General features: G+C 41.5%; 2 protein-coding genes across 2 annotated transcripts in view; one reads left to right on the forward strand and one right to left on the reverse strand.

Moving 5' to 3' along the window:
• Mfsd14a (major facilitator superfamily domain containing 14A) overlaps positions 1-10671 on the forward strand; it is a 30690-nt gene extending 20019 nt beyond the window's left edge. The window contains exons 6-12 of the mRNA XM_032897428.1: positions 293-515; positions 849-961; positions 1695-1766; positions 5968-6080; positions 7376-7473; positions 8245-8408; positions 9339-10671. Coding sequence (XP_032753319.1) covers positions 293-515; positions 849-961; positions 1695-1766; positions 5968-6080; positions 7376-7473; positions 8245-8408; positions 9339-9545 — 990 coding nt within the window. The 3' untranslated portion in view covers positions 9546-10671. The remainder of the gene's footprint in view (positions 1-292; positions 516-848; positions 962-1694; positions 1767-5967; positions 6081-7375; positions 7474-8244; positions 8409-9338) is intronic.
• Positions 10672-10901: 230 nt separating this feature from the next.
• The window catches only part of Sass6 (SAS-6 centriolar assembly protein), a 31705-nt gene continuing 25968 nt past the window's right edge, over positions 10902-16638 (reverse strand). The window contains exons 15-17 of the mRNA XM_032897421.1: positions 14687-14784; positions 12973-13067; positions 10902-12877 (exon numbers count right to left, since the gene is read on the reverse strand). Of these exons, the coding sequence (XP_032753312.1) occupies positions 12774-12877; positions 12973-13067; positions 14687-14784 (297 nt within the window). The 3' untranslated portion in view covers positions 10902-12773. The remainder of the gene's footprint in view (positions 12878-12972; positions 13068-14686; positions 14785-16638) is intronic.

Raw genomic sequence — 16638 nt, forward strand, 5'->3', positions numbered from 1 at the left:
GAAGGGTGCGCTCATGTGTTCTGCGCTCCTCGCTTCCTTAACCAAATCACCTTTAGTTCCTTGTTGGCTTGCAGGTCTGTTTTCCTATGAGTTGATCTGTAGAATATATTTACACCCCAAACTCCAAAGTTTAAGAGAAAGTTTGAGAGGCTGGACCATCTTCTTAAGCAAGAATCTGATCTGCTGACCTTCCTGCAAGAGAGCACAAGAAAAGTGCAGTTGCAGCTGGCTTGTGAAGCAGGGTGGGTGCTGACGGGCGTCCCAGATAACCCCTCTCTGTTCCTGATTGCAGGTTTCCGCTACATTCGCTGCCAGCTTAGTTACCAGCCCTGCAATTGGAGCCTACCTTGGACGAGTGTATGGGGACAGCTTAGTGGTGGTCCTTGCTACAGCAATAGCCCTGCTAGACATCTGTTTTATCCTTGTTGCTGTGCCAGAGTCATTGCCTGAGAAGATGAGGCCAGCGTCGTGGGGCGCTCCCATTTCCTGGGAACAGGCTGACCCCTTTGCAGTAAGTTTTAACTTGACAAGAGAGAATACCTGCTTCAGTGGAACACAAATACATCTCTCTGGATGTTTGGGGAGAAGGGAGACATCAAAGTTTATTTCTATATTTATTATAATCAGGGTCTCACTATGCAGCCCAAGGTAGTACTGTAGATCATCCTGCAACAGCTACCTGAGTTCTGCAAATTCAAGCAAACACCACCGAAAGGGCTTTTTAAAAACTCTTTTTTAACAGTTGGAAATATTTTTCAGACTAGTTTGAATAGGGTGAAACAAAGAGAAAACTAGTTGTAAGTGTGAGGTTTTGATGTACGCTTGTGTTGATGTTTCTCCTATTCTAGTCTTTAAAAAAGTGGGCCAAGATTCCATAGTGCTGCTGATCTGTATCACGGTGTTTCTCTCCTACCTACCCGAAGCAGGCCAGTACTCCAGCTTCTTCTTATACCTCAGACAGGTAAGATCATCTTACCAAAGCAAACATCATGTTTAGCACTGTAAGAACAGTGTTTCATCTTCGGGGAGCTGTATTCATCTTTGAAAATGAATACTTGTCCCAGTTTGCTTTCTGTTGCTGTAATGAAACACTCACCAAAAGCAGCTCAGGGAAGAAAGGACTGTCTGGCTTCTGTTTCCCTGCACAGTCCACCTTTGAAGGAGATGAGGGCAGAGCCTGGAAGCAGGAACGGAAGCAAAGACTATGGAGGAACGCTGCTTCCTGGCTGCCCCTCTGGTCCTCCACCAGTCATTAATCAGAGAAGTGTCCCCACAGACTTGCCTAGAGGTCAATCTGATAAGAACATTTTCTCAGTTAAGGTTTTCTCTTCCCGGGTGACTCTAGTTTGTGTCACATTGACAAAAGGACTACATTACAATACTATTTTATAAACAGTGGCCGACAAAAACTTAACCTCCTGGTAGAGGACCTATTTCTGTTCTCCCTCCTTGGTACTGGAGATGAAACCTAGGACCTCATATTGTAGTTATTTTTAAAATGAGTACGGTATTTTTTAATATGATAAACCATTTTGTTCTCAAGAAAAATGTGTATAAGTAAGTTAGAATTAGAATGAAAAGTCGTCAGTAAGCATTTTTCTAGCCATTTGATGTTAATATACATGTAGTTACACTAGTGTTTATTTACTATGCTTCTTTTTTCATTAATTTCACTTGTTTTGGAAACCTTCTAGATAATGAAATTTTCCCCAGAAAGTGTGGCAGCCTTTATAGCGGTCCTTGGCATTCTGTCCATTATTGCACAGGTGAGTTCCCGCCTCAGGTAACTGATGTCAGAGGAGCCTCATACAGTGAAGGCCTTGCATTGCTTTGAATATGCTTGGCACTATTGGGAGGTGTGGCCTTGGTGACGGAAATGTGTCCTTGTGGGTGGGCTTTAAGACCCTTCTAGACAGTTTTCTAGAGGCCTTCAGATGAAGATGTAGAGCTCTCAGCTCCTCCGGCACCACGCCTGCCTGCATGCTGCTATGTTCCCTCTTTAATGATAACAGATTGAACCTCTGAACCTGTAAGCCTGCCCCAATTAAATGTTGTCCTAATAAGGGTTGCCTTGGTCATGGTTTCTGTTCACAGCAGAAAACCCTAACTCTTGTCCTGACTCTTTAAATAACAAGTCACTATGTAAACCAGGCTGGCCTCAAAGTCACAGAGATCCTCTTGTCTCCTAAGTGCTGGGACTAAAGAAGACCTGTGCCACCATGCCTGGCTAGAAACAGGTCTGGTCTATAGGGTCAAAAACTTGTTAGCATTAGCAAAGCTAGTAATTGATCAAACTGTTTGAATTGATACATAGTAGTCAATATGTGATGTATAACATGACAGTTTATTGATTTATATCAGGACTCCTTGTTCTGAATTCACTCTTCAAGTAGTCACTGAATATCTACAGTACTGAGCAGACCCTGGTTGAGCAGTGGTATTGATTCCTGCTATCTAGACTTTATGTTCTAGGGAGTGAGACAAGATGTATAGGAAACAAGTAATGTTTCCAACATAACTTTAAAGAACAGGAGAAATGGTGGAGAAACTTGGGGAAAGGTTTTTATCGGTAAGGGTAATTTGAGAAGTACTCAGTATACAAGGTGGCATTTGGCTATGGAGATGGAGATAGAACCGGAGGAGGAGAACTTTAAGTTGTTGACCAAGGAGGATAATGCCCTGAGCGTGAGAGTGTTCCTGGTGCATGAATAGAAAGCAGAGAGGCCTACTTGGCACTGCTGGGGTGGGGAAGGGGAAAGGGCTTGGCAGTAAATCCCAGGGGCTCTTGGAGCCCAGCAGGTAACAGTGATCCCAGTGGCTCTTTGAGTCTTTGGGTGGGAGAGATTCTTACCGTGAGTCTGACTTAGTGATTGCACACAGGATGTGACCCGGGCAGGGAAGAGACCAGTATTTCTGGATTCTGTTTTTGGCTTGAATGACTTCTAGTGGCCTTAAGAAAATACATTTACCTTTACTCCCACTTGCAAGGTAAACAGGCTAGCAATATAGCAGGTATGGCTGTGTTCCCAGGGTCACCCTTATTGAACTCTTTCTTGAGTTTAAATGAAAGATCATAAATTCTGTAAAGTGACAGTATTTGCGGTTGTATTGAGTGATGGGCTGTAAGGTGCTGATTTGTCAGCAGGTTTTGGGGGTAGTCGTGATCTCCTCTGGGAAGCGTCAATTTCTTTAGCCTCTCGTTCCTGACGAGCGCATGCCTGTGCCCATAGCTCGCCCTTCAGCTGTGTGCCTGCCTCAGGCTGTGGGGATTCATTTCCTTAAGGATTCATTTCCTTTTATTTTAGCAGGGCTTATCACTCTGGGGTGCACCAATGTTGAGGGCCTATTTTCTGCCCTGTGAGCCTCTAGAGCAGAGGTTCTCAATTTGTGGGTCATGACCCCACAGGGGTCACAGGTCATCTATTTACATTACAATTACAATAACAACAGCAAAATTACATTTAGGAAGTAGCAACAAAAATAGATGTATGGTTGGGAGTCACCACAATTTGAGGAACTGTACTAAAGGGTAGCAGCATTACAGAGGTTGTAAATCACTGCTCCAGAGCCTTAAGAGGAAGCAGGACTTTTGAGGGGTAAGTGCTGTGTTTGGGGGTAGTCTTGAGTACATTTTCCCAGAAAGCAAGAGGGGGAAGTGAAAAAACTACAAAATGACAGTTTGACTGGGAGAAAGTCTTTATTGCAGATTAGAGAATGTCAAAGGCATCTGGAAGAGTCCAGCAGCAAGAGAGGGAAACAGATGGCACACAAAGTGGGACTAACAAGAGAGGGACTAGACACAGTGCTGTGAGAAGGAGAGAAGGCGGTGGGGGCAGGAAGGATACTTGTGAACAGGGACTGAGGAGCCTGGAGGCCAGCATGAGCTTTGATGTGCACCCAGGTCCATGGTGAGCCATATGTCCCTTTTGCCAGAGGCAAGGGAAGTGACTCCTTTTGACAGACGAGTTTCACAAGTTCCTGAGGGAATGCTTGATTTATAGATCTAAGACCTCCTAATATGTAAGTTGTCATCTGTAATATTGTCTGCCCACAAGCAATAAGGAAGTATGTTACTGCTTTACAAGGATGTAACATACACAAAATGTTATTAGATGAAATAAAAGTTGAAATTGTCACACACATGTGAAATACTACCATTATCCAATCATTGTTCCTTGAGTTGAATTTCTCCTGGCAAGCCGCTGGGTGGGGCATTTTGTGGAGTGGTTACCGAGAATCTAATCCCACAGGGTAGGCAGTCCTGGGGACCCAGTCCTGTGTGCTCTGCACTTTTACCAAAGTCTTGGAGAAGAAATTTGAGTCTTCGATGTTTCTAGGGGCCTGGTTCAGTGGTCTGGGTTCTCACTCAAAAATCCTTCTAAGAATCCTTTGGGACAAGGACTCATTTTAACTGATGCTAGCCAAGAACTCAGCTGTAGTCTAGGCTGGCCTCAAACATAGGTCAGTTCTTCTCATTAGCCTCAGGGTAGAGACCTTAGTCATCACACACCTAGTAGTAAAAACAGCTTTATTTGCTTTTAATTAGCATATTTGTGACCAATCCTCATAAAATGTTAAATGATTAAATTTCAACTTACACTCTAATCATCTGATATCTCAATGAGAGTGATTTGGGTGACTTATTAGCCATTTTGGGTGGTATGTTCTGCATTAGTTAGAATAGCAAAGTTAGGGCTCAGTGGTTTAAGAGCATTGTCTGCTCTTCTGGAGGTCCTGAGTTCAATTCCCAGCAACCACATGGTAGCTCACAACCATCTGTAATGGGATCTGATGCCCTCTTCTGGCTTGTCTGAAGACAGCTACAGTGTACCTATATATATATAAAATAAATGAATACATTAAAAAAAGAATAGCAAAATTAGTTTTGATTCCCTATCCATGCTGATTTCATTTACATTAGAAATATAGGAATGTCCATATACTCATAAAGCCATTTATTAAATGCTTCCTATGTGCCAGGCACAGCTCTAAGCACTCATGTAAACGATCATTTCATCCAGTATTGAATCCTGAAATTGCTGCTCTTATTTCCACTTGGTAAGAAAAAACCTGAAGTAGACTCACCCAGGATCTCAAGGGTTATGGTCCATCATGTGTTTTCAAAGTCTGTGCTCTTAAATATAATTTTCCTGAATCATACGTCATAGTTCATAGAGTCCTCATGATTTCAACAATAGCCTTAGATGAAGTTGTAGGTGGCCATAGGATAGCATTGAAGTATATCTTAGTTACCTTTGTATTTCCGTGATAAGACAGTATGACCATGCCAATTTGTAGAGAGTTTGATCTGGGGTTCACAGTTGTGGAGGCTGAGTTAATGACGGTTATGGTGGGGAACATAGCAGCTGGTAAGCAGGCACGGTGCTGAAGCAGTACCTGAGAGCTTTGTCTGTCCACGCAGGAGACAGAGAGTGCTGAGAATGGTGGTGGCACTTGGGACGTCCCAGAGCCCACATCCAGTGGGATCCCTCCTCCTCCAAGGCCACACCTAATATTTTTCTAAGAGTTCCACCAATATTGGGACCAAGTTTTGAAAACAGGTGACTGAATGGGGCCATTCTCATTCAGGTCACCACTAGGGCTCACTTGGCTTGAAGTTTCCTTCAGGCTGTTACATGATGGCCATCTCCATCAGGAGTTCTTGTCAGTGTTCCTGTCCTCCTTATAGTAAGGAGATGGAAAGTGTGACTGGAGCTTTCTAGCTCTGAGTCTGCACGGGTCAGCCAAAACAACACTGTGTTAAGAGGTATTCATTGGAGGGAAGACACTTTTAGGTTTTTGGGTTTTTTTTGTTTTTCGGTTTTTTTTTTGAAACTTTGTGGTAGGAGCCAGCAAGATGGCTCTGTGGGTAAAGGAACTTGCCATCATGGAGAAAACTAATTCCTGAAAATAGTGCAAATTAAAAAAAAGAATAAAACCTGTGTGATAATTGTGTTTGTCTTTCAGACCATAGTCTTGAGTTTACTCATGAGGTCAATTGGAAATAAGAATACCATCTTACTCGGTCTGGGGTTTCAAATATTGCAGCTGGCATGGTACGGCTTTGGTTCAGAACCTTGGTAGGTATAAATATTGTGATGTTTTAATTTTTTTATATTCTTTGAAAGTTTTATTTGTGTGATGTAGTTTGATTAAATCAGCCCACTACTGTCTGCCTCCTCATACTCTTACACATCTCTCTCCCAATGTCATAGACTTGTGGTCTGTGTGAACTTAACCCAGAGTCTAAAATAGTGCTGTCCAGTTGTGTCTTGCCTGGAAGTGGGACCATCTAGGAGCACAGACAGCCTGCCCACAGCCACATCCCTACCAAAAGGTGTTTTGGTGCTTTTGCTCTTTTGGTCTTTGAGACACGCTCCCTCTTTAGCTAAGGCTGCCTCTGCCTCAGTGCTTCCTATAGGTGTGCACGACCACGCCCAGTCCTGCCCCTTGGTTTCTTCTCAGCCAAGCTAATGACTCGAACCTATTTCTTGCTGTACTTAAGGCATGGACAGTACAGTTTCCACATATATTTATAGATTCTAGAGTGCTTAAGGCTGCATACTGGCTTTTTCTCCCTGTGAGATTATTAAGCTATTGAATCTCTGAGGAGCATTTAATCTAATCAGTTTGTTACTAGGAGACAGCACAGGAGTCTGTGGCAACAAAGCCCTAACAGCCTTATTACATATTTTGTTTTCCTTGTTAAAAAAGGCAGAACAAAAGCTAGTGTTCTTCACTGACAGCCCACTTACTTCCGCCTGGCCTCATGACCCAGCTCAGCTTCTCTTATGGCTGTGTCCTGTGGGATGGTTGGTGTTGGGTTGCCCAGCTCCTCTTTGGATTTGGGTATTAGTAAACAGCAACAATGTGTTTCAGTGGGTAATGTTTCTAACCTTTGCAGGGGTGCCCACAAATGTGACCTATTTGTTTCAAACAAGCCAGGAGCATCCAGCTTACTCACCCTCTATTCCCCAATTACAGTCACTCAGTGACCTTTAAGAGGAATCGCAAATCCATGGGAACTTTGGCAGACTGCTGCTTCGGTGTTTAAATACACTTGATCTTTCTTTTATTGATTTTATGTATAATCCTCAACGTAACTTCTCAACTCCCAACACAAAGATTATTCCACATACCGTTTGAAACATTTTACAAAAAAGTACCACACCTTTTTTGTGAACTGGTAGTTGCTACTTCCAGAGTACCTGACCACTGAGCTACACCTTTAAGTGAGAGCCCAGAGCCACTTAGAGGAAGAGAGAAGCACACTTCTCTCTCCACACAGCCATTGCACAGTCAGGATGACTTGGTTTCATTTGACAGGAAAAATGGAGACGCAATAGTAAAGTGTGTTTCACTGCTTTGATTACAGGATGATGTGGGCTGCTGGGGCAGTGGCAGCCATGTCTAGCATCACCTTTCCAGCTGTTAGTGCCCTGGTTTCACGGACTGCTGATGCCGATCAACAGGGTGAGTGGGTCAGAGTCCTGTTAGTGCATAAGTACTAAGTCCAAGTGTATCTTTAGAGTGTTCTATGCTTGCTGCCTGTGGTGGAGCAGGTTCTGAAATACTAATTCCAGTGACCATCAGTCACTTATCCTCTTTTAAATATTGAATGTTTGGCTGTTTGTGGCTTTTTCATCACTGTGACAAAATATCCAACAGAAACATCTTAAAGAATTTATCTGAGCCACTGGGTTGGTGACTTGGGCTCATTGTTGGTCCAGAGAGAGGATGGCAGCAGGGGCATGTGGAAGAAGCTACTCATCATAATGGTCGATGGAGCTAGGGATAAGATATTCCTCCAAGGCTCACCAGAACCTTTAATAAAATCCTTTTAAAGTGACCTGGCTTTAAGAGAAAGAGGCAGTCATTCAGTAAAATGAGGAAGGAAAGGCATGTGGTAAAAAGAAGTTGCAATTTCATTTGGAAAGATGACCCTGGAGAAATTGAGAATCACTCCGTAGTAGCAAACTGCTTGACAGTTTTAATGTGTTGGACAGTGGGTTCCTGACTGATTTACTGCCAAGAGCCAAATGCTTTTGCTGCCCGGAGTTCGTCCTGTGTGCTGTGCTGGGCTGCATTTGCGAAGGGCGGTGACCACTGGTCTCTCCATAGCACAGAGTACCCTGGAGTAAGCCGCTGGAGCATCAAACATCCCCAGTCAGATTCATTTCACACTTGCAGTTTTTTAAAGAGTAGGAAAAGGATAATGTGCTAAATGATTTTTCACACATGTAGGTGTTGTTCAAGGAATGATAACAGGAATCCGAGGACTGTGCAATGGTCTGGGACCAGCCCTTTATGGCTTCATTTTCTACATATTCCATGTGGAACTTAAAGAGCTGCCAATCACAGGGCCAGACCTGGGGACAAACACAAGCCCTCAGCACCACTTTGAACAGGTAAGCCTTCATTCACACATCAAATGTTCTCTTTATTTGACTGGATTAAAGGATATTTTTTGAAAACAACAGCTTTTGTATAAAACTGCTTCTGGTATTAAGTCTGGTTAGTGTTTGTCTAGCATGAATAAGCCTTAAGTAATCTTAAAAGTTAAAGCCTAAGAGACTATTCTTCCGAGTAGCACCTTGCAAAATTAGAATGAAAAACCATTTGAAACCTTGTTTTGTCAATTTGTACCTAATGGCATGGCCGCCACTTGTCCATTCCATACTGCTTTCTTCTGACCGTGGAGTGCACTGCTGTCATTTGCTCTGGACGGAATGAGTCGGTTATCTATGTTAGACATTTGTCGACTTGCTTGCTTGATTTCCCAACTGTAATTACCAGCACCAAACCACATGGACCATTGAGCCAATAGTAACAGCTCTTCAGTTTCCTTGATTAAGAAAGAGTTCCCCCAGGCAAGCCTGTTTAATGTTGTGGGCCATATACAGCAGAAACAGTTGGAGGGTTTTGCCCAGAATGAATGTGATTTGGGCTAAAATTAAAATGATTTCTTTTTATGGTTAGCGATACTGTATTTTTAGTACAGACTCTGCAGGTGTGTTGTTAGCATGTGTAGTGTGACTCCAAGGCCGCTCCTGCTCGGGGAATAGTAAGTGAGTGCAGACGCACAGAAGGCCTGTTGTCAGGCTGTGCTAGAAGCCACCCACAGTTGTCCAAGTTACTTTGCCAATTTTTGTGGGCAGGATTTTACAATAAGAGTAAAAATACCGTTTCGCCTGAAAAGTGAAAGTTATTTATAGCTCATTGCTTTAATGAAGTCATTGACTTAAAAACCTGAGCAAGCCGTCGCTGAGCTGAGTTATTGGAAGCTGGGGGGAGGGGTGGTTTTTGTGCAAAAATGTTAACTATTGTTTCTTCCTCAGAATTCCATCATCCCTGGTCCCCCCTTCCTCTTTGGAGCCTGCTCAGTCCTGCTGGCTCTGCTCGTTGCCTTGTTTATTCCGGAGCATACTAATTTAAGTTTAAGGTCCAGCAGTTGGAGGAAGCATTGTGGTGGTCACAGTCATCCTCACAGTACACAAGCGCCAGGAGAGGCCAAAGAACCTTTACTCCAGGACACGAATGTGTGACTGAAATCAGGAAGACTTTTCTCTCAGCTCACCCAGGTCTTAGTTTTCACCTGTAGTTCTGGACGTACATTCCATTCCCATCTCCAATGTACTTTAAGATTGTCTTAAGAAATACCTGCATGAACTCCGTGGGAACTAAAGAAAGAACCGGACAGTTTTCCAAAGATGTTACAATTTCTTTCGAAAAGAAACCTTTTGTTTATATTAGCACCACTCTCTTGCCACTAAACTGTTTTATTACACATCTTTAATTAAAGCTATATATGTAACTCCGCTGTCAGCGCGTCTCTGCCATTTCCTTAGGTGTTGAGCCTGTACCTGCTCATGCTGACTCCGTGACACAGTAGGCGGGATGGTTATGGACCTGTTTGCTTTAACATTGTAAAACCTGAGGCATTGTAAAATCTTGGGTCAATAATTCAAAGCCTTAATGCAGATGCACTAGAATAAAGAAATGGTAAAGAATTGTTTGCATTTAAAAGAACTTGTGAAAATTGTAGAAAATCAGAATCATGTTTCAAGCCTGTTTGCCATAATTTTATTTAAAACATTCACTACTGTTCTGAAGTATGAATATATCAGCCACTTAGAATTTAAATTGGGGTGGTCAGAGCCTATACATCTGTGTTCTGGCTCAATTTGTTTAAATTTGTTCTGCTTCTTATTCCACTATTCTTTTGATATTTGCATAATCATAAGGACCTCAACACTTGAATACATAATCTAAAAATTCTATAGTAAAGCTGGTAGCCTTGAAAATGTCAATGTGATATCTATATGTAGATAAATATATATAGTGGCCTTTCAGGACTGTCACAGTAACACTTTATTTACAGAGCTAATGTTTGTCCTAAATTTTCAGGACCCTAGAAGAGAGCTTTATACAATTACTGATGTGAATTTCTCTAAAGTGTATATTTTTGTGTCCAGTTATATTATTTAAAAAAGTGTTACTTTGTAAAAATGTACATAAAGTATTGTATAGTTTACACTGTTTTCATCTTGTGTGTGGTTACTGCCTAATGCTTTTTAAACTTGGAGCATTCACTATGATTAAATAAGGTCTCAAATGTAAATATTCTGTTAATAAAATTAAATATTTTAATGATTTTTTTCTTTTTAAAAAGGTCTTGATCTGTGAGTCCCTCCCTGTAAGGCTGGCTTAGGCTTTGTTACCATAAGCTTTTTACAGTAGCAAGTCTTACCTTCTCTGCAATCCACTTGTTGCCCTCACCTCACCAAAACCAAAAACCCTGAAGATAAAAATACAAAGCTTGCAGGTCACCTGGAAATACTTCATTTCCTAGGCAGACACTGCAGGTCAGTCATTTATTTTCTAAACATGCTTCTGATATATAAAACTCTGAGGTTTCAGTGCTTTATTAACAAAGGTCACAGTTTTCAGAAATAGCAAAGAACAACATTTTGATTATTAACACATGTACAGTTATACAAAACAATTTCAAACAAAAGCTGAGAGGTAGAGCAGAGAGTTAGCGCTATCTGTGTGGTGGACACTTAGCACAGACAGCTCACCAACAGCCTATCTTGGAAACGTTTATAAATAGTAAGGGGAGGGTATCTCTTCACAAAGCTAATAGATACGTCTTAATCCCTTCCCAAAGCCGGCCGCAAGCGCTGACGCTTACTTTACAGTATTTACAACAGTCCTGTGCTGGCAAGAGGCTTCTTTCCAGAATAAGTGCTCTCAAGTAGTTGTACCAATAGCCTTACATCACTGAACTTCTACTTCAGCCCTTCCTTGTTGAAGATAGATGGCAGATGCTATCATCCTGAAAGTGAGACTAAAGATCCCTGTTCTCCTGTAGCCCTCATAGTTATATGTCTCAGTCTCAAACTGTCTTCAGCAGTGTATATTTAGAAACCACATGCCTGATGCACTCTGGGTGACATACAATCATGAGCTGCCATGTGGGTTCTGGGATTAGAACCCCCATGTCCTCTGAAAGAGTATCTAGTGCTAATCAACAACCGAGCCAACTCCTCAGCCTCTTGAAACTGAAAATATCACATGATTGTTACATTTTACAGATAAGATTTGGGTGTTATCAACAAGAAAACAAAACTAGACCTCTAAGATTACTGAGTGTTAGTTTTGGTTTTGTTTTGTTTTTTGAAACTACTTAATTTCCAAGGAATAATTCTTGGAAGTTTTTAATAATGAGAAAGTTGTAACTTCCAATAGTTAACTTTCCTGCTTTATTAACACTGAGCACAAATATTGTAAAAGTATACTATAAAAATTTTTATGGTGCTATTCCACTGATGATCTTGTATGGAAGTGTCAAAATCAACTATGCTCGGCCCAGATGACTAAAGCATTTCAGTCATGTAAATATACTGCCCAATTTTTATATAAAATCATTTCACAGATCAAACATGTCAGAAAATAATCTGCTCACTACGAATACTTACTTTCACTCAAAGTGCTTAAGACTATGGAGTATATCAGCCAAATTCCAAACACCCACACCCAGGAGTCGTTGACTAACACAAGGTCAAATCCATTGGTTTTGGTTTGATATTTTTATCTTACTGGTTGGTTATTTTAATTTTCTTTTTAAGGGAGAAAACATGGAATTGGGTGGGTAGGAAATTGGAGAGCACCTGAGAGGAGAAAGAATAAACCAAAATACATTGTTTAAATCAGGCTCAGTAGTACATACCAGGTGCTGGGAGACAGAGGCAGGCGGATCTGGATTTCAGACCAGCCTAGTCTACATACATGGCATGTTCCGGAACTGCCTGAACTACATAATAGACCCTATCTCAGAGAAAAACAAACAAAAACCCTCTGAAAGCAGTATACTAACTCAGTGTAGACCAATGATCACAAGTGGAAGCCCTCCCAACTCTCAGGTGGCAAATTAATGATTTTTTAATAACAAATGATAGTATGAATCACAAGTCTTCTTCAGCTTATTACTACTATTCTCTGCAGGCTTATCTTTGATTTAGTGTCCTTATTCAGACCAACTGGTAAAAATCCGATACAATTCAGTGACTTTTTTTAAAAATATTCTGTTGTGCTCACAGAAAAAAATACCATTTACTCAGAGTCCTTATCAATGTCCTAAGTTTGTCAATGGCAGCACTATTATAAAGGATACAAATGACCTAACAGGAACAAGAAAAGACTGGTGTTATTAATGGTCTGTTAAGTCACTTGAGTTTCTAAACTGTCAGTAAGCAGTGAAAGGTGTCGGATTAACTACTTGGTAATGGCCCAGGAAAATACGATGAAGATGGGGGCAGGACTGTGGGTTTGGAAGATGTCTGCAGCGCTCCCAGCATGCCATCTTTCTGATGGTCTGCAAGAGACAAAACACATAACCTGTTACTACTTTAGTCTTAGGCACATTTAATGAAGCAACATCGTACATGTGCAGTACCCAGGTCTCCTCACCTGAATTACTAAACAGATTCTGGCTGAGTCCACGTAAAGGAATGCTATCTTCTCTTTTCTTCAAGTATTTGGATTCCAATCCTAAATTTTCACCACTTTAAAAAAAAAATTGTTTTAATTTTCACTTTATTGTTCACTTTCTCTGTTGAATGTTCCTAGTTAACAAAATCAAAATGCTCTAAAATATCTTAATACAAAACTTTTTGACCACCTAAGTGATCACATGATGCCCCCAACTTGACAACTCCACATGTGTTGCCCTCCCTTTATGGAAGGCTCAGGTGAGACAGATGTACAAAAACAACAAAACAAAAAAACCTACATACCATACCTGCAGGCTGTGTGAAGGAAAAATATCAATCTTTTGGGCTTGGATCCCATTCTAAGATAATTGCGCGCGCGCGTGTGTGTGTGTGTGTGTGTGTGTGTGTTCAAATATCTCAAAATTCTGAAGCTTCAGAAATCTCAAGTGCTGGTCTCAAATGTTTCGATTAAAGGAGACTTAAACTGTGTCTTAAGCAAATAAAACACTTATCTAAATATAATATCTTCTAGAAAAGGTCGAACTTTATAGTAAAAATTGGGATAAAGACTATAGGAGAAATAAATTCTATGAGTACTGTAAGATATATATATATATAGATAGATAGATAGATAGATAGATAGATAGATAGATAGATAGATATATTTCATGGCAAACATGGGATAAGAAAATGCAGAAGAAACCAAGTTCTATGCTGAGAATATTATCTTGAGTTTATTGGAGTCCATACAATATACCATTAGAACAGAAAAAGGCATGTGTGACACATGACAGGGAAAACACATAACTGATTTGAGAGTATCATTAAACTTGGTGCATGTATATTTGTTAATTTATTGTATGTGATTGTATGGGTGTTTTGCCTGCATACATGTCTGTGCACGTATGCAGTGCCCTTGGAGGCCAGAAGGTGAGGTACAAAGCGTGGGAGTGGCCACATGGGTGTGGGATCAAAGCCAGGCCCCCTGAGGAGCCCACTGACTGCAGCCTCTTCCTGAGACTTGAGTGGTGAGGAAAGGTGGGTGCGCCACCACACCTAGCTTTAAAAGCCATTTCTATGAACAGATCCAAATATTTGTAAAAGCAGTCTTACTTACAAGAAAATCTTGTATATATTATCTATGGGGGACTCCAATAATTTAAAACCACATATAAGAGAAATCACTTGTTCATAGTTAAAAATAATTCTAAATTTTTAGCTTAAAATATTCTAGGATAGGCGAGGCTTGGTGGTGCACACTTCAATCCCAGCACTTGAGGCAGAGGCAAGCAATTTCTCTTGAGTTTGAGGCCATCCTGGTCTACACTTTCAAGATAGCAAGAGCTACAGTTAGACCCCCGTCTCAACAAAAGAAGTCACAGATAAATGGGGCCTGCTGACACTGCCGACATGTTAACGTGCCTCTTAAGGGCTAGAAAAGAGCCGTGACATTAACACTCGCTGTCCTTGAGAACCCTGCTGGGCTGGGTTCCTAGCACTCACACAACACCTCACAATCCTCTGTAACCCCAGTTCTAGAGATCCAGCTAACCTCTTCTGACCTCTGAGGGAACCAGACGAATGTGTTGTGTACAAGTATACACACAGGCAAAACTTAAGACTTAAATCTTTAGAAACTGACTTTCAAAGAGGAGAACAATAAACCGTATGCATGTCTGTTGCGTACTTACTTCTCCTTGTCAGCTGAAGCAGACCTGTTAACAGCCGCTCCCGGCTGTCCATCTCCCGACGTCGTGCTTGGCTTTGTCAGCTGCAAGTTAAACTGCACCTGAGGAGGAGCACAGCTCATGAGCTCAGCGCTGAGGCTGTCCATGCTCAGCTGAGTGCTTAGGTTTTGCTTCTGGATAAATATTTTGATAAAGATTTTGCCTATATTTTACAGCACAAGCACATTCTTTTGAGGCTTAAGAACCTGACTTTTCCTCACCAAAACAGCTCCCATGATAAAGGGCCAAGGTGAAGAATATACGCGATTCTCCCCACAGTTACCGTGACGTGAACACTAATGCATTTAAGTCAATTACAGGACTGAAACTGCCCAAGGCTTAGATGCCTAGTAGCACATGCCCACATCCCATGTGCTAGAAGGACCAAGAAATGGAAACTAAAGTTACAATGGAGTAACTTTTTGCTCCAGGTAGAATGGCAATTATGAAAATAAAAAATTAACAAATGCTGGTGAGGATTTTATAAGAAAGGAATTCATAGCCTGTTGGTGAGGATGTAAGTTATCATAGTTGCTGTTAAGACCAGTACAGACACTTTTCAAAACAGTCCATGTGAAATTACTATGAATCTACTTCCTTCTTGAGTGTAGACCAAACTGAATCAAAGCCAGAGTACAGAAGGGAAAACACACCCATGTTCACTGCACCACAGTTCATCCCAGCCAAGACAGGACCAGTTTACGTGCCCGCTAACATGTAAGAAAATAGGGTGTATGTAAGAAGACATAGACACAGACACAGACACAGACACACACACACACACACACAAACAGGAGGGAGGGAGGGAGGGAAGAGAGAGACTGATTTTTTACAGCAAAATTGACAGAAATTGAAGACACTACCTTAAGCAAAATAAGGTAAACACAAGTATCTCTTATTTTCTCTCATTTTTGAAAGTAACACTTCCCCCAAACCAAGAAGATCAAGGAAAAGATATAAAGTACTAGGGGCAAACAGGACAAGGACAAACCCACAGATCACATACAATGAAATCACAGTGGTGGCCCTTGGGCCCAGCACACTTAAAAAACAAACTGATTCTCAGGACCAAATACACAAAACAATCTTCTAAACCACACATGTGTGCCCGATCTGACTCCAACAGTAGGTCACAGACTTTGGAAACTAACTGTAGGGGTTCTGCTCACAGGTCAAGATGTTGCACATTTGGGATGATAAAAGGAGCACAGCAAATCCCACTGGAAACAGCTAAAGACAGAGTAGCCGGCTGACACTGGGAACAGTCTATGGAGACAGAGTAGCCGGCTGGCACTGCAAACAGCTAAAGACAGACAGACAGAGTAGCCGGCTGACACTGGGAACAGTCTATGGAGACAGAGTAGCCGGCTGACACTGCAAACAGCTGAAGACAGACAGACAGAGTAGCCGGCTGACACTGGGAACAGTCTATGGAGACAGAGTAGCCGGCTGACACTGCAAACAGCTAAAGACAGACAGACAGTAGCCAGCTGACACTGGGAACAGTCTATGGAGACAAGAAAGACCTTGAAACTGCAACTGAGTAGCTTTTTAAAAAGTATCTTCTTTATAATTGGAACAGACTCTAGAGTCTCACAAAAAACTATCCAGAATATAATCCAAGACTACTTAACAAAGAACCAGGAAAATCTAAGCAAATTTACAAAACACAAAAGATATCACCATAGAATAACAAACATCAGAGTGCAAGAAAATGCTTTAAAGCAGCTATTATAACTGTGCTTTAAGCAGAACAAACACTCATAAAACAAATGTAAAAAAAAAAAAACCCAAAAACCCAAACCCCACAGGGCTTAAGGACATACACACTTGGTGGACCTCCAGGCATATATAGGGCTCCAGATTCAGCACCAAGGGAAGGGGACAAAAGAAGGAAAGGAAACAGAATTTTACAA

Source organism: Rattus rattus, chromosome 3, assembly GCF_011064425.1.
Source record: "Rattus rattus isolate New Zealand chromosome 3, Rrattus_CSIRO_v1, whole genome shotgun sequence".
Taxonomy (NCBI): Eukaryota; Metazoa; Chordata; class Mammalia; order Rodentia; family Muridae; genus Rattus; species Rattus rattus.